The following is a 20,830-nucleotide window of genomic DNA, read 5'->3' on the forward strand; positions in this document are numbered from 1 at the left end:
GGTATATATCTACAATGTAATATGTGGAGGTTCTTATTAAGTCTGTTTGTTCCCGTGTTATTAAGACGATAATTATTTGTTTAATGATAATTGACCATACTACAATTTTACATTTCATTATCAATAATGAATAAAATATCAAACTAACAAAACATTTTTCTATCAAAGGGACACCACTGTCACCCCGATGATGTTCATCATTTATGTTGCCGAGATTTCAAATGTATAGGTTCGTGATGAACTCGATTTTTTGCAATAATTATATTTTCGGTTATTATTTGACAAAGACTACTGTCATATTTTACCTTAATTTTTTTTTTTATCACATTGCTTTACAACAATAATCAAAATCGTGAAAATAGTTTGTCTCAATAAAAGAAAAGAATTTCAAATATATTGTGTTCTACGTATATTATTCCTTTCAATTGATTGAATATATATCTAAAATGTTGAGATAAAAATACTGTTAAATGTGAAATCTTCCATAAAAACAAAAATAACTATGAATAGAGCAGGCCTTTGGATCTATTTATTGGATGATTTCAACAACTCTGCCTTTGTCACATCAAGTTCCCACACTATCAACTACAGGAACTAGTACAACGGCAGTACAGACAACCAGAGAACTGAATATGGTGGAATGTCCAATGTGTTGGAACGGGCAGTGTGACTTCCAAAACAATACCAAATGTGTTGTGTGCAAAATATCATATGATTCAACTAATGCATCGATAATGCCAATGACTCACTGTGACATTACGGTAATGAACAACTTGGAACATATTCATAACAACTTCATAATGCTCATAGTCTCTCATTTATTATAAATTCATTAAGGTTCCTACACTACAAACTAAAGGAAGTAGTACAACCTCGGTACAGACAACCAGAGAATTGGATATGGTGGAATACCCAATCTGTAGGAATGGGCAGTGTGACTTCAAAAACAACATCAAATTTATGGCGTGCAAAATATCATTCGAATCAAAGAATGTATCGATAATGCCAATGACTCACTGTGACATTGCGGTAATGAATAACTTGGAACATATTCATCGCTTATGCTCATAGTCTCTCATTTATGATTAATTTAAAACGGTTTTATAAATGAAAATGTTGAGTTGAAGTTTGAAGACTAAATTAATAATGTTTGTAAGCTAGATTAATTATATTGAGAGAACGAACAGTTTTCAAGCTCAAAAGTTCATTAAACAATACAAAGTAGGAGAAGAGCAAACACGGACTTTCAAAACATCAGGGGCGAAATCACGTGCTGTGGAGGAATGAGCATCCCCCTGCTAACCGGTCACAATCGCCGTGTGCTCCTTGTCATGATCGAAAAATAACGGACAAATCGGTCTTCAATTCAACGTGTATATAATGGACTTACAACTAGTATGGAAATCATTGGTAGGCATTTGACTCAATAATAAATAGTATATGCTGTCTAGGACATTGTATCCGAAATTATGACATTGAACAAGAATGCTGATATTCTTTTTGATGACAGGCATATCAGTGCCTGCTTTATGATATATGTAATTTTAAGGGGTCAGATTGCATAATATGTTACCAAAGATTTTTGTATTCTTTCGAAGTTTTTTCTAGTCTTGTCTTACACCCTTATAATATGTTTATATTTTGTTTTGTGTCATTTACTTCAATAAATGACATTTTTTCACTTTCACTACTGTTGTTATTTTAATTTTAATCCATCAAAAAACTAGCTCAGTTGACTTGGCTTTGGTCTTGCATAATAACAGAGGAACATAAACATGTTTTAAATTTGTCATTAACTTGCGTCGTTCTCACTCTTAAGGTGGAATGCCACAGCAACTTTTTATTTTATAGATCTTTGAGTCATCCTTTTTGAACAATGGTTTGAACATTGAAAGACCGATATTAGCTCTTAATTATTTTATATGAATTCTTTTGTATTTTTTCAAAGAAAATGAAAAAAATTATTTATATCCAAATTTATAAACAATTAACCAGAAAGTACAGTTTAGAATTTATTGGGTCTTTACGACCTCAAACATCAATACACTACATATAACTACAAAGCTGTAATATAACATTCTAAACATTCACCGACATTACAATATTTAACAATTTGGCGTCTTGGGGGCTACGCATTCCTTCTTTAACAACTCTTAACACTAGTGAAAATAAAATCTAAATTGAATCTAATATTGACTTGTCTGAAATAGTAAGGTGAAAACCTGCCTGAGGCTAACACACAATGATGGCGCTCCGGGCTGATCCCAGGAGTGTAAGTATCCCAACCATGCCCTGGGCTGATCCCAGCAGGCATCAAAGAAACATCAAACCATGCCCGGGGCTGATCCCAGCAGGCATCTGAGAGCGAGAAAACCATGCCCGGGGCTGATCCCAGCAGGCATCTGAGAGCGAGAAAACCATGCCCGGGGCTGATCCCAGCAGGCATCTGAGAGCGAGAAAACCATGCCCGGGGCTGATCCCAGCAGGCATCTAAGACCGAGAAAACCATGCCCGGGGCTGATCCCAGCAGGCATCTGAGAGCGAGAAAACCATGCCCGGGGCTGATCCCAGCAGGCCAGTGGAAACTAAATACTAGTCTAAATCTATAAAAATTCAACAACTACCTATGTATATCAATAAAAAATGCGTGAAAAAAGGTGTAATATATATCATACTAATGAACAAAAAACAAACATAGACTTGGGGGTAAAATTCCCCAGGAATAGACGCCAAATGAACGAAGAATGAGTGAAGCCCCCAAGGATATGTATACAGTATAATTTCAGAGATTGCGTACAAAAATGTAGGATTTTGTTAAACTTAATATTACATTTCAGGTTTTAAAATGGCAGACAGTTTCAGAGATTGCATACAAAATGTAGGAATGTTAAGCTTAACACTGTTTTCCAGATTCGAAATGGCACAGTCTTCTTTGAGCTCTTTTAATAACCTCAGAATCAGTTCTAATATATCTCACATAACAGTCTGAAGACCATCTTCCTAAGTCTTTTATAACGTGGTCTTCAACCCCTGCTGCAGCAGCAGCTGTTGCGGCACCTATTCTGAAGGAGTGTCCTGCGTAGTTAGTATCATTCAGGCCAATTCGCATAAGTAAAGATCTCAGCTGTTGTATAAAAGTATCTCTAAGCATAGGTAAATGGTTAAATTCATCATCAATAAACAAAGGTGACTGAGGATTACATGATAAGGCTTTCCTAGTCTGCAGATATAGACGCATAGTATGTACAGGCTTAAAAACATCATTTTCATAAATAGTAATATTTACACCTCTAGAAAATGGATCCGTTTTAGAAGATCTCAACTTTAATACATAAAAATCAATTCCAAAACTGACATCAATAATTTGTAAAAAATGTTCAGAATTAGCCTTCTGACAGGTAATTTCTCCACATCTAAGAAACACAAAATATGCACGGGAAAACACATTTTAACATGAGATCTACAAAGGGAGAAAAAAAACCCATTTCTAATACCTGCCACAATTGCTTCAAAATATTAGGTGTTATTGGTAGGCGTTTATTGTTAATAACATTGTTCTGAGATCTTTTAACACCACGCAATACATAATGAAGCTGATCACACCCATTCAAAATATCACCATAACCTGCTCTTATATAATATTACCTAATACCTGCTAAATACAACTTAATTGTGTCATATTTTAGTTTTAAAGCAGATTTACAATGAGTGACAAAGTACATTAACAAGCTCTCATTTACTGAAGGTAGACAAGTAGAGTGGAACACGATTCCACTCATGCATACGAAGGACAGAAAACACTGTAAAGCTATACGTTCGCTTGGTTGAACTGCACAAGGATGAGTCCCACAGATACTGGAGCTGATCTTTTAGTTCTTTAGCAACTCGAAATGATGAAGGCAAGGCGTTGGATTCGGATCGGCTTCTGGTGCAAGGGACCGGAATTTCTTCATCTGATAACGAGAAAGAGAGTCTGCAATAGTATTCTTAACACCAGGAATATGTACAGCGTGAATAACATAATGATTGCATGCTGCATGAAAGGTTAAGGTTCTCATTAATTTCATGATGCTTTTGACTTTCGATCTTCCTTTCTTTATAATATCAACTGTTGCTTGATTATCACAGTGAAAAAGAATGCGTTTCCTGGGCCAGGCATGACCCCATAGAAGACAAGCCATAACAATTGGATAGAGCTCAAAAAATGCCATAGATGTTGTCTCTTGAGAAAGGTCAGCAGGAAATTCTCCTTGAAACCATTTGTTTTGATAGAACCCTCCAAAGGCTGTAGGGGTAGCATCTGTGAATAACTGCATATCTGCAGCTTCTGTAACATTGTCATCGATGAAAAAAGACACTCCATTCCAAGATTGTAAGAAGTCTGACCACATGGCGAGATCTGCTCTACACATACTGTCCAATCTCAAATGATAATGCAGCTGCTCAACAGTAGTGGACAAGGCTATAAGATGCGAGACGAAGGATCGGTCAGGCAGGACAACTCTGCATGCAAAGTTAAGATGTCCTAACAAACTCAGCAATTCTCTTTTTGTACACGATTTACGTAGCTTAAATGAATTGACAATATCTAATATCCTCTTTATTTTTTCTTGGGGTAAACGTGCCTCCATTTTAATTGAATCCAGATATATTCCTAGATATTCCAATTCTGTGCTTGGTCCTTCGGTTTTCTTCTCTGAAAGTGGGATTCCAAGTGTTGTAAAGATCCCGAGAAATTTGTCCATAATTCTATGGGCGTCACAGTGTGGAGGTACCACCACCAAGAAGTCATCCAAGAGATGCAGAACATTTGGTATGTTGTATCCATGTTCAGCAATCCAACACACAGCTGACGAAAGGGAATCAAAAATTTTTGGACTAGATCTGCTGCCAAATACTAAACGTTTAAAAAAGTAATACTGTTTGTTCCATTGAATTCCATGGTAGGGCCATAAATGGTATGCGATAGGCATAATCTTGAATGCATCAGTGATGTCCGTTTTAATGAGCAATGCTCCTTCTCCATGGGATTTGATAAGCTGTATAGCATCATCCATAGTTACATAACTAAGAGAAAATTCAGACTTGTCGATGAGCTCATTTAGGCTGGGATTGTCTTCATCATTGTGTGGTGCTGACATATCCACAATGAGACGTTTTTTCTTCGAGTATTTGCTCTCTGCTATGCCAATAGGGTTAATTCGATAGTGTTCAAAGGGAATTTCATCAAATGGCCCATATAAATAACCCAAGGAAAGTTCTTTTTGAATAAGTTCTGTAACACTGTCTGAATTTAGTGATGCTGATCTTAAATTCTTACATTCATGTGAATTCTTGGGAAGATGCTGAAAACCAGTATGAAAACCAAGTCTAAGTCCATTGAGTAGATATGCTGTATATTGTTGATCAGGGTGGTCCACCAAAAGAGTTTGTAACATGTCGATGTTCACTGGTGTTGAAATTTTGTCACTGTAGCTTTCTCCTACATCTTCTGTGGATTGTGAGCCCCAGCCATGTGGGGCGCATTCGAGTTTTTTGAGTAAGAACAGTTCTGTTTTGAATGTTCACCTTTACATTCAATGCATAGGTGTGCGTTACGGCATCTGGGTAATTGACAACCCCTGACCCCATTAAAGTTATTGCAAATTTCTCTTCCGTCATGGAATTGCCTTTTCCTTCCATAAGAGTCCATGTCTCCATGTCGTTTATCTCCAGTGGGACCATTTAATGGACAAAATCCAGATAAATGCAGTGTGCTATTGCATGTGGTACAGGTTTGAGCTTTACTGTTGGCAAAAAGGTTGCAGAAAAGCGTGTTGTTTCGTACCGACCAGTCCACTAAAATGTTATTGTATTTTAGGTGTGATGCGGCCATGAGGCTGAATTGCCGATGGTACTCGTAGAACCCCTTTCCTGGATATCTGGTAGCCATGTCTATGATATCACGTTCGTATAGATCTAATTCTTGTCTTCTCTGGTGGTATGCTTGGCCCATAATGTTTTTATAAATCCCAAAAGCCTGGATAAATTCCCCAATAGTAAGAGTACGTAAGAGTCTTTTATCAGGCTTTTTATTCTCATCTTTTTCATCTGGAGGTAAGTAATATGGAATCAACAGTGACGCCAGATTGACGTCCTTACCTGCTGTGATTTGTTGACGAAGTTGCGGCGAAATCGTTTCCACCAGAGGTAGGGACTCTGCAGCAAATCCATAGCGGGTTCTCCGAGGTTCCGTCATTTGTTCCGCTGAGCCGGCCGCCGCTGCCGAAATGCGGGCAAAAGCTGTGTCCAACGTAAAACTGTTCTCTGGGGCCGAGGAACTAGTAGTCGCGGACGTTCTTTCTTGGCTAAGTGGGCGGCTAATTTGGCTCTGAGCATTACTAATGGCATTGGCACTCGTCTGCAGACCAGCTCCTTGTGTCATAGAATTGACCTTCGATGTCAGATTTATGACATTTTGTTGTAAGGACTGTACTGTTGATGTTAACTTTGAAACTATGTCCACCAGCGTGTTGTTTTGACGGTCGCCGCCATTGCTGTTTTGGTCCAGTGCATTGTGGGATTGCGGAGCATCACTGTTGAGCTGACCCGTTGCATTATGGGATCGCGCACTTGCTACACTGTCTGTATGTAAACGAATCAGCACTGATCTGCGCGCATTGGCTGGGAAAGCGATCCCGCGAGATTTTAAAGAGTCCTTCAATTGTGCGGAAGTCCAATTTTCCGGTAAATCAGGATTATAACTGTAGGGCACAGTTCTTGTACGCTTTGGTCCCATGGCGTCACACGGCCCAGTCACAGAATCAAGATAGAATCACAATATCTTGTATATATCCTGATATAAAATAAAATTGAGTTCAAAACAGATCCACAAGCTATTTAAATGACCATGTAACAATACAGAGGTATGTATTGCATAGCGTAAATCGGTAGAATATAAGGAAAAACGAACGAAAATAATAGCTGAAACACAGAGCGTCTAGATGCGAATGGAACAATACAGACTCCCCCTCTAGGCATCAATGCCCCTGGTTACTCTATTCTAACTGGTCAATATCATCTCCCCTATCTGACCAAAAATTCTATAATTAGAAATGCTACCCCACAACAGAATTATGTAAATTTTCTTGTTATATAACAGACTTAATAGTAACAATAGTTACACAGGAACAAGTGGGATAGAAAATACATGTTTATAAACAATAATTTAATTCTATTAAATTTCAATAAGTCGTTCTCGAGTTAAAACTTTTCTGTTAATGAATGCATCATATGAATATCTAATAAAATATATAGAGAAAGGCTGGTTAGACTTTTTAATTTTCTTTTTATAAAAAATAATTTATGAAAATAAAACACTTCATTTTTAAACCTATGGTTAAAAACACCATAAAACTAGTCACAACCGAGGACAACATGTTTGTCAATCATATCTTAAAAAGAAATTGAAACAAAATTGAGAAATTTTTAGAAATTAATTTTTTTAATATTTGAACCTAACCCGATCAAAATTAACACAAAATGAATAAAATGCTAATTTATTGCCTCTTCGTGTATTTACAATAAAGAAATCTACTTTATTGTCAGGTTCAATAATGTTTTAACCCTTATTACACCTAATCGGACTTGTGTTCATGGGGAAATGTTATTTATTTCCAATAATTTTACAATTATGGTTGGGATCGGTTTAATTTTGATCGGGATTGGCCAAAATCAAAAAGATAATTTCTCTAAAATTTGGCTATTTCGTTTCAATTTCTTTTATAAATATGATTAACGAACATGTTCACCACAGTTGTGACTGGTTTTAAGAAATTTTTAATCACAAGTTTAAAAAATATTCACAAATTATGTGTTTAATTTTCAAAAATAATTTTTTATTTCAAATTTTTAAAGAACTATACAGCTTTTCTTTACATATTTTATTGGGTATTCATGTGATGCATTAATTTACAGCAAAATTTTTACAAGAAAGCATCTAATTTGGATGTTAATATTTTTTTTTAATTTTCTTTGAAAAAATACGAAAAAATTCATATAAAATAATTAAAAGCTAATGTCGACCTTTCAATGGTGAAACCATTGTTTAAAATGGTTGACTCAGAGATCTATAAAATAAAAAGTTGGAGTGGCATTCCTCCTTAAGAGTATGCTGTATCAGATTAACTAAAAGATATAAACCCCGTAAGTGCATGTGATGAAGGTATATAAATATTGTGTATAAGAGAGGGAAGTTGAAGATTGATAAGTTAGAGTCGTGTTGTTTATCATAGTACGTGGTTGTTAGATTATCATTAATATCTTTTCCCAGCAATATAGCCAAATATGAAACAACTGTGCCCAACTCCGTGGTATCTTTTATTTCAAGCTCACCGGGATATATCGTATGAACATGAAAATTGAAATAACCATTATGGGGTTTTCAAAATTAAATTTCACATTCGATACGCAAGAGAATGCTCTAGGTAGGTACAATTTCTAAAACAAGGTAAAATATTGACAAACATGTTCATGAAACAAGAATTAATATCAACACTTTTATTTAAAGTCATCAATTTTTAAGTTCTATATATGGTTGCTACCTTGTCAGCAAATACAATTTGTCAATGAATCAAATGCTTACTGACGCTCTCCATACTTATTGCTAGTCCACTATATACATACTGAATTGAAAAAGGATTTGTCCGTTATTTTTCGATCATGACAAGGAGCAGACGGCGGATGTTACCGGTCAGCAGGGGTGCTCTCTCTTCCATGCATATGGCACTTAATTCCACCTCTGATGTTTTGGAGGTTTATGTTTGCTCTACTCCAATTTTGTGTTGTTTTATGAACTTTTGAGCTTGAATACTGTTCAAGTAATATGCATGAAAATAAAACCTGATGGAAGATTTTGCTCTTCTAGGATAATCGTGCAAATGGAGCAGACTTAATATGTTGTAGAACTGTACAGTATATCAGTAAGTACCGATATAACTTTTCTTTTTCATATGTTATTAATATGGCCGTTTAAAAGATATACAAATAATGAAACTAAGGCAGTTTTATGTGTATCTGGCGTGGGTGTAGAGCTTATCTGACAAAAAACCTAAGTCTGCAAAGATAAAGAAGATTAGATTAACCCTATGAATTATATATTGTGTCGCATTAAATTCCTTAGAATGAAATATTTAAATGAAACTCCTTTTTTATAAATTTTAACAAATGAAGAAATGAGACAAAGCAACATTGGCCGTGGTGAGAATTTTAAAAAAATCCATGGAAAGTGATTTATGATTTGCGAAACATTATCTCGTAGGATGTAGACTGATTTCACTTTGTCTTGTTTCATTTGTTGCATGTTTTATATCATGAAGAAAGAGCAAATAATTTTTTTTTTTAAAAAAGATCGGGTTAATGTGAAATGGTTCTGCTGTCTAACATCATCTCTTATCACACAGAAAAGAAAAAGAAAATGATGAAAGGTTTATCAACCATTATTTTAAGGGTATACATATATATTTGTTTAGTCGTAAACCATGTTTTTTTATCTTGTAGGTTTATTACACCTAAATTTAATGTCATATGATTCATATTTTTAAAATAAAACATTGTTACAGTTTGGGCATATAAACAGTATTTTCAAACCTTTCGATCCTCAACCACGTTGCCAACGACGACATGATTCCCAGATCATACTAAGGTCAACACTTCTAACCCAATCACATTTAAGCATACTAGTGTAGCCACGCCTACAATATTCAATGTATCAACTCACCTTCCTACACTACAACCACCACAACAATACCTTCCTCAACCAGTGCATATTCTCCCTCGTCCTTCAGACAAAATACTTCAGAAACTATAACTCCTCTGACCCTCAGAGGAACAACAGGATTTGTTTCTTCTGCGACAATTGTTTCATCTTCAAATGGTAATCTTCATAGCATTTTGTTTGCAGGATTTTAAGTGGCATAAGTCGACAGGAGTCACTCCTCGTAAAAGTAATTCCTCCGTGCAACCGTTTTCAGTACAAGGCAAACAAAAGATAGAGAAAACAATCTTGATTTTTATTTGATAATTTTTAAATCTTTATTTTTGAAATCAGTGCAATCCAAAAAAAAATAATAATAATAAAAATAAAACAGACTGTTACTCTGTTTTAGATTCTCCAAGTAACTGCTCCGATAGTTTAACAAATTTTGACACTTTAAAAGGGTACGGTGTGTGCCATGCGATTCCAGGACAAAGAGATATGTACGATATCGCCTTCCTGCAGTGTAGATCAACTTGTAACCTCGGTACAGGTATTTCCCTTAGAAATAGTACTTGAATATATCTATGCCACTGCTTCATTATGATACAATGATTTCGATTATTTTTATTTCGAGATTCACTTTTCAAGTATGAATTATGCAGTACATTTAGAAGTAATGATTCTTTCTATCCAGTGATTTAATTATTTTATTCCATAGAAGAATATAAGCCACCTGTGACAACTACACCTCGACGTGAGTGACGTGGAAATAATTAAAAAGTGTTATTTATAAGTTATGGAATAGATGTAATGATGTTTTGAAAAATAAAACATTTACGGTCAAAGGTAATTTGTTTATTTCATGCAATGATACTCTGTTTTAATTGGTAAGTTGTTTATCATATAGCAGTTACAATTCCTTTAGAACTGATATTTACTCTTAAGTATTGTTTTACAGCTACTATTCACTGTCAGGTGTGTGGGGACTATAATAAAGATATTCCTTGTGATACACGTAGTATTTACATTGGGCCCACCGGCTCCTGTTCAGGCAACAACAATTACTGTATGACGGACAAAGTGCATAGCCATTCCAACACAAAGGTCTTCAAAAGGTGACAAAATTATGTTTGTATGTTGTCCGTTTTAATTATAAAGATATGTTTATTAACACTTAAGAAAGTAGTTTAGTTCAATACATAATTTACAGGCCTTATTGAGGGTGGGAAAATATACAGTTGATTGAATGTTTATTTAGATCATAACTATTGTAAAAATAAAGATTTCTAATAAGACCGAAAGAACAAAACGATCAATATGTCTATGGTGAGACAAATATAAAATATATGAAACATCAATTTATAAAAAAAAACTGAATATAATCAAAAGTTATCAAAAAAAAGAGATGTCTAAAACTCAATTGTGGGATCAGATGCCTAGGAGGATTAAGCATCCCCTGCTGACAGGTCACACCCGCTGTGTTTCCCTTGTCATGATATATGTTAGAAGATATAATGATCATCCGTTTGTGGATTTCTTTCCTTTGGAGCAGGTGCGTGAACGAGACTGTATACCAGAACCAGTGGTTATCTCAGATCTCCGACCATGACCACTGTACTAAGTATGGTCATGTGCCAGTCAGCAGAGATTATACACGTGTCACTTCTGCTGTACCTCTAACCAATGTAATCAGGGCTTACAGCCCCAATCATCGACTCTGTATTCCAAATCCTGATTGGTTGTTTGATATGGAATTTACTTAAGTCAACTCAGTAAACATTGTTGAAATTCCATTTTTAATTTTTATTAGTAAATAATTTAACAATCACAATCATTACTATAGCATGGGTAAACATGAGTGGTTTTTTATGTACCAGTCATATCTAATAAATTGCAGGAAAAAAAATGTCTCAAAATATACAATTAACACATCACACATATACCCAGAGAGAGAGTATGGTCAAGAGAGAGAGAGAGAGAGAGAGAGAGAGAGAGAGAGAGAGAGAGAGAGAGAGAGAGAGAGAGTTTTTCACGGGTATTTTCGTTAATTATGAATCAATACGTGCAAATTTCTTCGCCACCATATTAACTATTAAAACAAGATTTTCATTGTTTTCCTTTTTATAAAATATCTTGAGTAAAACTTTGTGTATACTCTCAAAAGTTTTTGTTATCACATTTTTTTCCTGTCAGTCCATTAATGAACAACTCGAATATGTTCCGTCAGTGACGTATTACGGTCAGGGTGAATGAAGTCCTTTCCACTCATGTCCGTGAAGTTGGTACATTCTTTGATTGCAGAGTTAGGAACCTGTACGACAATGTCATTTAGTAAAGAACATATCCGCAAACTGTCATAATCCTCACCCACATTTACTCCATATAAAATCCTTACGCTCTTCTTTAAAATGAAATATATGGACAGAACGAGCAATATTCAAGCTCAAAAGTTCATTAAACAACAAAAAAATAGAAGAAAAGCAAACACAAACTTTTAAAACATAAGAGGTGGGATCAGGTGCCATGGAGGAGTGAGCATCCCATGCCGACCTGTCAAACCCGCCGTGTGCTCCTTGTCATGATCGGGAAATAACGGACAAATCCGAGGACAATTGGGTGTGTATTTAATGGTCTTACAATTAGAATGAAAATCGTCAGTCAGCATTTAACTAAATTATTACTTGAATTTGCTTTCCAGGCTTTGTATCGACCATAGACCATACCTGACTTTAAACGAGAATGCTGGTATTTCTGTTTCAGCAACTTGTTTGTCATTAACTTTCCTTTTTTAAAAAGTGTGCATCCGTAAAGCATGCTTTCCGTAACGAATCAACTAAGAGAAACAATTCCCATATGCAGGTGATGAAGGTATATTGCTGCATAAGTAAGGGAAGTTGACAATTGAAAAGGTTTAAGTAATCTCATTTGTCACGATTTTTTTCGCTTGACGAAGTATTTTTCGCTAGATGAAATAATATGATATGTAATATATATTTCCTATTCATGTTTTATCAGTTACCACCAATCAATTTATATTTGCAAAAAAAAAAGAAGATTTTTACAATAAATAATATAAACCTCAACATATTTGCAAAAACGATTGAAAAAAAAATTATATATACATATATGCTGGGTAGTGAAGACTTTGAATATAATGAAATGAAGTACTCTTTCATTAATAAATATGATTTTCTGACACGATTTATAAGGATTCTTAATATATATATTATATACCGACCTTGTTAAGTGGTGTGTATCTTGGGTGATGATGCTCAATGATTGGGTCATTGCTGGCTTTGTTATAAGTACAGATGTACACCCATCTGCGCATGTCACTGTTATTATCAGAACTGTGGTGTAGCACATTGCAATGGAAAAACAGAGCATCGCCTGTGATATAGATTATTTTGAAACAAGTTATTTTCTAAATTTAGAAAGAGTTTCTTGACATTGATGTGACAAAACTTAAATAAAAGTGAAATAACCAAAACAATTTTCTTGTGTTAATTAACAGTCCTGATGTAGCAGCTTATGATCAAACATTTCTAAATAAATTCTGTTGAAATCAGATGTCGTATGAAAGCAGTGTTCTGTTTATGCTCACACTTGAGTATAACTAGTAAATAAACTTTCTCTTCTTTCTTTTCTTTGAGATCTGAATTTTAAGTACTAGCATTTGCAATTATTTGTTTCCTGGAGAAAAAGTTACTTAAGTGTAACGAATATTTTTGTACTCAACGTTGCTGACCATACCATTTTGCAAACATTAATTATTAAACTAGAATAACAATTCCGTCTACTAAGGAATTTATGTTTAATGAAACTACTTTAATTTAGAAATAAAATCCAGTAGCCGTATCCTCATGTAACAGTAAAAATAATATCTGTAAAATATGACATTTCACTATGATTTGGAACATTATTATTTACCTGGATCCATTTCCACAAACTTGTGAGGACACGTCTTCTTGATTTCTTCCACCCGTGTGAGATCCGCCTCTGCTTGCTTCAAAACAGGATGATGGTCAATCCTGCCACATTTGTGAGAACCTTCCAGTATCTTAAAAAACAAAATTACGTTTGTTTCACGCATGTTATATCTTTTACAGCAGCAATGCAGGTATTATTACCTGTACATCGTTTTGAAATCCATATTAATCATTTTTTGCGATTAGTTTGAAAGGTACCAAGATTTTTTTATAATTCTGAATACCTGTAAGCAGCCATTTTCTTTCCTGCAAGGATCCAATGGAATGAAAACGGTCATCATATCAGGAAAGAGGCACCCGTTGTTATACCAATATCTAAATGAAATAAATGGAGTTAACAAACTGTTTTCAAGTCCAATAAACAATACAAAAAAGAAGCAAAGCAAACACGGACCTCCAAACCATCAGAGTATTCAGGTACCATGGAGGAGAAGGCATCCCCTGCCTATCGGTCACACACGCCGAAAATAAGGGGGAAATCTGTCGTCAATTTAGTGTGTAAATAATGGACTGACAAATAGCATAAAAATGTCAAGCAGCATTTGACTCAATGATTAATTGTTTTTGCTGACAGGGTCATTGTATCGACCAAAGAACTTACGAAATGATGATTTTAAACGAAACGGCTTACATTCTTGTTTCACAAACTTGTTTTTCGACAAAGAAATTGCGAAATGATGATTTTAAACGAGACGGCTTATATTCTTGTTTCACAAACTTGTTTGTCAAGCAATAATTTATCTCGGTTTAGAAATTGTTGATACGTAGAACATGCTCTTGCGTATCGAATCAACCGAGAAATATTAACTCCGTATGCAGTTGTTGAAGGTAATTGTATATTGCTGCATAAGTAAGGTAAAGTTAAAGTCATGATGTCGTGTTTTTCATAGAGCTTGGTTGTTAGATAACCATTAACGTCTTTTCAAGTAAAATATTCAAATATGAAACAGATGTGTCAGACTCTGTGGTATCTTTTACCCCAAGCTGAACAGGATATATCGTATCGACATAGGAATGGAAATTACCAATGTTAATTGACAATGCGTCGTTGATAAATGTCGAGTTGAGGGCTACAGCATGTGCCTTTTTTTCTCTGCACGCATAAAATTTCGGAAAAATTCCTCTTCATATGAATACAAAAATGTCTCCAAATACCGGTACGCAATTGGTAAGCATGGGAATTCAAATAGATTATTAGAGGACCTGGTCTTTAAAAACCACATAGATATTGTCAATCAGAAACTCAAGCATCTTTTTTTATGCCAACTTCAGAGTACTTCAACTTCAGATTTCTAAAGTACATTCGATTGCTGAACACAGTAATTTACATATTCGAGAAACAATGAACATATAAACGAGAAAAAAGTCTTCGGGCTTTGCACTTCCTCTATTTTGTGATTGGTAGAAATTGCATGATGAGAAAATTATCAATTATTTCATTGGTTGAAATGCTGTTCAAGGCAAGGGAGATAACTTTTGATGATCTCATTTTCGTGCGACTTAACAATTGTGCAAGATTTTCAATCTTATTTTTGCGTAATTTACAAGCGAACGTGCAAATTACGTGCCCCTTTATATTTGGTTACGATTTGTATCTTTCTGTTATCTTTGTTTTCGTAACTTGGTTAAATCTCCCAGTATATTGGGACATCCTTAATTGACTAAAAGATTTTATGACCGTACTTACTATAATCCTACAATGACAATACTGCGTATTATTACCCGTAATCTTGACGCCACGTAAACCATAATGTTTGACGTTTACCTGCAACCTTGGTGCCACACGTTCTGGTAAGATTATATATTTACCCATAATCTTGGTGCCACAGATGTCGAGCTCCCTTCTGCGCCCCTTTTAGTATCATCTTCCCGTGGTAATGATACACCTCTCCCCCTAAAAGCTAAAACAAAGAACTTTATGTGAAAATCTTCATATATTTCTTTGCTTTTTAATTACATCTTTAGATACGGATTCTTTTTATTGTCCTGTTTGACATGACAGACATAGAGGAATGATCACTCGGTTATCATTCAAATGAACTTTGATTAAAGCAACTGAACACATTATCGACAGAAAGCTTTAATTTGTGCAAAGAGGACGTTTGTAAGAGGCGCTAACTTTAACAATCGACAACTGACTTTTACACAAGAACAATAAAAGAAAGGTCTTCTTTTTAAAATGTCGTTTGTACCTGTTCGCATGTTCCTGCCACTTTTTCGCTGCGAGCCACCATTCCTGTGACGTCTGTGCCAGGGTGCGACCATATTATTCTCTGCGTCTTTTTTTCCTTGTTTACTTCTTCAAACTGTATAATATTTATTTAATATTTGCATTTCTCATTGAATTGCGTTCCAATGTTTTAAAATCAATCATCTGGTTAAGGAATACATTTTTTCTTTTAGTAAAGTACCTCATAGTTTTCTTTCATCATTGCGTCACTGCTCTCCAGTACTTTCAGTACTTTGTTAACCTCTTCTTTGTCGAGGAGACCTCTATTAGAATTTTAATTTTTAAATATCAAAGTTATAACTATATCCTATTAAAGAGTACTGTGTAGATTTATATTCAAGATTTTTTCGCTGTTATTTGACATATAATTTTTAATTTTTTTTTGGTTGTCTCTTAACAAATAAACCGGTCACAGTAGCCTTGTGGAAAACCGTTCGCTTCGTGATTGGGAGGCCCGGGTTCGATTCTCGTTCGCAGCGCCGCATCATACCTAACACGTAAACATAGGAAGTGTCTGTTCCTTCGCCAAGCGCTCGGCACTAAAAGTAAAAGTCGCGGGTCTTTCCGACGTACGACGTATATAGGTCCCGTGTCACAGTAGGTGCTGGTACGATAAAGAACCCTCACTCCTCAATGGCCCTGAGTGCCGGGTATAGGTCTAAATTTGAAGCCATTAACCGGCATACGGTGAAGTCTCCATATGAGTGAAAAATTTCTCGAAAGGGACGTTAAACAATATACAATCAATCAATCTAACAAATAAAGCCCGTGTGACGCAGTGGTTAGAGGGTCTGCTCTAGAGTCAAGAAGTAAGGAGTTGATCCTTCTTACTTTGATCCTTACGTCGCGGGTTCTATCCCCACTGTGGTTCGTGGAGACCGGTCCTACGAATGAGACCGTATAAACCGAGATCCCGAGTCGCAAATATAAAGATCCCTACCAGCTCAAGTGCCGAGTGTAGGATAAAATTTGCAGCTCTCCAATGGCAAGTGATTGCGTCTCCAAATGAACAAAACTCGAGTGGAAAGTTAAACAACATACAATCAATAAATCAATCAAACAAATTAATTATTTTATAGATATGTTCATTATATAGTAAGGATTAAGTTAGCTTTCATTTTTGTCGAGTTTTGATAGAAATTTTCTAGAATATGACGTAAGAATGAAATTTCGTTTGTTGATTTTTTTCCCAATGGATTTTAATCTAAGGGTCTTTTCTTAATCATCTCGAATACATGTGTACTTTTGATAAATTATCATAACCTTGTAATATTTCATTTGCCAGCATCAGAATGATTTAATCCAATGATGTGGCGAAAATTATTGTCAATTTTCACTATATTAGCTCTAGCGGTTGTCACGAACGCGATGAATTCATGTCGGAAAAAAGACGGTGAAAATTTATATGTCCTGTACGTTGAAAGGTCACCATTATCCCTTTATACATGAATGGCTGATGTTTTTGTATTTGTACGGATTCAAACATGCCAAATTTAAAAAGTCTGCAGATTAACAATCATCTTAAGGTAGATCGCGGGTTTGCTGACATCACAATAAGATTTGACGTAAAAAGGTAACCGCGTTCAAATTAGCAAGCAAAAAATATCTTCAGCAGTGCTAAAAGTGAAATATATATTAAAGGTTGCTTGGTGTATTTAAATATTTTTTGTATGTAATTGAGAATAAATGATGTTTTGATCAAGGTTGTCTTTTACATTATAAGTAGTTTTTAACGCTGACATCTGTTATGTGTATACGCCTTTCTAGAATATCATTGCCTAATAGTTAAATACAATACAAAAACAGATCTACCGCCGGTGTGTCTGGCGCCTGCCCTGCATTTTATTTATTTTTTTTTTGTGTTCACCTTTATGAATTTTGTTTTGTTTGTTTAATTTAGTATCCATACTAATCTACTTTTATTTTTATTTGTTTTACAACAATCTCTTACTCATTATACAAGCTAGGTATCCATTTTCTTCGTGATGATGTACGCCTAAATTGGCAATATTTTATGCACAACAATATTGTCTGAGCCAAGTACAGGTAAAATATCTTCAAAATAGGAAAGGAATGGACAGTATATGGTACGTCAATATACTTTATGAACTATCATTTGTACACAAGCTTCTCCTGATGATTTTTTTTCGGACGGGGGGGGGGGGGGGCGTGGGTACATTAAATTATTGTCAACAGGAGAGACGTTAATCATTAAGGTAACATCACCAAATAAAATATCACGAGATAAAATATGTACGTCCTATAAATTTTCATCTCTCCGACCTTTTTATTAAACACAACTTATAGGGATTCGGCTTACAACTGCCATTGGAGTTTTTTTTTTTTGGGGGGGGGGGGAGGGGTGTCAAGGCAAGAGTTGTAGGTCCGTAGGGAGCAATTTCAATTCGGGGCACAGCTACTCGTATATATTTTCAGTTGGAGGTACTATCAACAACAGAAAATTCCTTGACAAGCATAAAAAAGGAGGGAGTGTCAGGCGTTTTAATTTAGGCGACAAAAGCATATATTAATGTTTTCTAAAAAATACCTGTTTACTATTATAGTATACTGTATCCTTTCTATAGTATTCTATGTATCGGTTAAGTAATGATAATAAATGGCCTTTACGACATTTTGAAGGGAAAACTGAAGTCTGTTAATTCAGGGATACAGACAAAATCAATTCTTTCTATAAAGTATAAATGTATACATTGTAGGTCATAAAGCTACTTTAATTCAACTGCAATATTTTTTTCCGATTTAAAATCGAGTACATTTTATCAATAGATAAAAATGATGCAAAAATTATATATGTTTGAACATTTTCTCAAATCCGGTAAGATTTTTTTTCATTACACCCATATACATTTGTTATAATTTTTCTGCACCCCTATTCACGGATTGCATGCTTTATTTTGAGTGAATTGTTGATTATTAATTCAATTTTTCGAGTCATGCAGGCATATGAAAATAATGACGTCGCACCAACGTAATATAACGTCGTGACGAAAAGATAATACTTCTGATGAAAAATTGTAAAACTTTAAAGTTTTTTTGCAAGAAATTGAGCGAGAACACATACTAATTTTTTTTTAATAAATCGATTCTAAATTAACTTCACATTCATTGTATCGAGTTATATAAAATTCGTCTGCTTCGTTTTCATTTTATGATTATGGTTTTGAAATGCGTATACTGACAGAAAAGGGACATTTTACTATATAATTCATTGAACAAATTGTTCTCATCAACATTAGCGCATTTAAATTACGATAACAATCTGACCACGCAGACGAATCTCAAAAAAATTTCAGAAAGAAAAATTTTAAACGAGAGGAGTTAGCTGACAAATTTTTAGCCTATTTTTTCAGGCAGACAGTAAACCCGCGATCTACCTTAAAATTGTCTGCATAGCACAAGGTCTTTTTTTCACTTTCGGAAATAGTGTAAAAGTTTTACAGTATATCAATATATTCTTTATCATGAGTGCTAATATGATCTTGCAAGTATCTGAATAAATTATCTATCTCACTTGATTAAGATGTATCCATACTCTTCAAAGTCCCTTTTCGCCTGGTCAGATAGCTTAAAATTATCTCTGTATTCATACTCTATAAACAAACGCAGCTTTATCAAAATACAAAGGAAGAAACCAATAACATGTATTACAAGTAATTTGAAAAAAAGTGGCCAATTTCATTACGTTGAATTTTAATATTTAAAATAAGTTAACAAAAAAAAAAGTTTCCCGACAAATGAAATAAATTCAAATGTGCACATGTAGGCATTTTGGCTTATGTTATTAATGTATCATACTGATAACATAGTTAGACAAAAGACAAAATTCTACCTGAATGTCGCTCCATACTTTCCTTCGCTGAAATTACACGCAGTTTCCTCAATATGTGTAATTATGAATACGTGCTATGTTACTTTATCATATATATCCATTATAACACAAATTGTTCATAGATTATGCGGGTACTGAAGATAATAGGTCAATAACATTCATGTCATTTTTAAAAGTTAAATTAGAAGTGAAAATTTAGGGTTTTATGTGCTAAATATTTTTAAAATGAAAGTAACACTAATGAGGATAATTCAGAAATTGACAATGTAAAACAAATAGTGAAAAGTTAAAATTGATACTTACCTAGTTGACTCTCTGTTCAAGAGGCTTTAACCTCATAAACGTATATCACATGAACGATTATCTCTCGCCTGGATTAAAAATAAAGAAATCAAAGTACTACAAGTGCATATAGCTTTTGCTAGAAAAAGACTACTAGGACAAAATTATCTCAATTTGGTACATTCTTTATATGTTAAAAAACATGACCAAACGAAATAGTAAAACTAAAGATCAGTCATGAAAGTTATGGTAAAATGTCCAGAATTTTAAACATTTAGAGCAGACAGCATCGTAGCAATGCACCAAGAAAAAAATACGCACTTTGATGTTATTTTTTTCCGAAGAGCATTAAATGTGGGACAAAAAAATCAGCGTACCTTGAAATTTTTTTTGAAGTGCGTTACATTTGGGACAAGAAAGAAGTCAAAGTGCATTACCATGGAGGCATTTAGATAAACGCACTATGTAAATAAATGTGTTAAGCAAAATTCCAGACTTTGTTTTAAGATATAGACATCATTATTTTCTCATATTTCTTTTGAAACACTAATGAATTGATCTACCCTCATCGAGAACGAGGACAAGACAAATTGAAGATCCTCAACCATTTCTTTATCTTTCCTTCCGAAATACTAGTATATGCATTCATATTTCTCTTTCTAAATTTAACTTAACCTAAAATTAATTAAATTGTGCTTAAGAAGCACCCAATTGCATCATAAAAGAAAGACTCAGGGGCCATA

General features: G+C 34.6%; 1 protein-coding gene, 2 long non-coding RNA genes and 1 pseudogene across 4 annotated transcripts; 2 read left to right on the forward strand and 2 right to left on the reverse strand.

Annotated features, from left to right (window-relative positions):
• The first annotated feature begins 166 nt into the window (after window positions 1-166).
• LOC134238234 (uncharacterized) lies at window positions 167-9,731 on the forward strand. The gene is made up of 4 exons (XR_009985957.1): window positions 167-229; window positions 511-761; window positions 8,906-8,960; window positions 9,600-9,731. It is a non-coding gene; the product is annotated as an uncharacterized LOC134238234 (long non-coding RNA).
• On the reverse strand, window positions 1,988-6,778 carry LOC134238233 (uncharacterized; annotated as a pseudogene).
• Window positions 9,732-10,599: 868 nt separating the features above from the next.
• On the forward strand, window positions 10,600-11,791 carry LOC134238209 (uncharacterized). Of its 2 annotated transcripts, none has more exons than XR_009985956.1 (3): window positions 10,600-10,851; window positions 11,289-11,695; window positions 11,736-11,791. It is a non-coding gene; the product is annotated as an uncharacterized LOC134238209 (long non-coding RNA). The 2 variants fall into 2 exon arrangements; XR_009985955.1 differs by having other exon boundaries at window positions 11,289-11,690; window positions 11,752-11,791.
• Window positions 11,702-20,159, reverse strand: LOC134238208 (L-proline trans-4-hydroxylase-like). The gene is made up of 10 exons (XM_062720322.1): window positions 20,109-20,159; window positions 19,806-19,832; window positions 19,488-19,566; window positions 16,137-16,218; window positions 15,918-16,031; window positions 15,535-15,626; window positions 13,950-14,040; window positions 13,667-13,796; window positions 12,975-13,126; window positions 11,702-12,047 (listed from the first exon to the last, which is right to left on the reverse strand). Exons 2-10 carry the CDS (start codon window positions 19,819-19,821, stop codon window positions 11,934-11,936), a joined length of 870 nt encoding a protein of 289 aa, XP_062576306.1. The 5' UTR covers window positions 19,822-19,832; window positions 20,109-20,159; the 3' UTR covers window positions 11,702-11,933.
• Window positions 20,160-20,830: the final 671 nt, after the last annotated feature.

The sequence above is a fragment of the Saccostrea cucullata genome, unplaced genomic scaffold (genome assembly GCF_032062105.1).
Source record: "Saccostrea cucullata isolate Sc308-1 unplaced genomic scaffold, CSIRO_AGI_Scuc_v1 ctg570, whole genome shotgun sequence".
Taxonomy (NCBI): Eukaryota; Metazoa; Mollusca; class Bivalvia; order Ostreida; family Ostreidae; genus Saccostrea; species Saccostrea cuccullata.

Excerpts from the sequence above, each read along its gene's own strand:
- LOC134238208 (XM_062720322.1), bottom strand. Across the intron at positions 15,627-15,917 it reads TGGCAGGAACATGCGAACAG|CTTTTAGGGGGAGAGGTGTA; the intron begins GTACAAACGACA and ends TCTTTGTTTTAG. Across the intron at positions 13,797-13,949 it reads AAGAAAATGGCTGCTTACAG|ATACTGGAAGGTTCTCACAA; the intron begins GTATTCAGAATT and ends TTGTTTTTTAAG.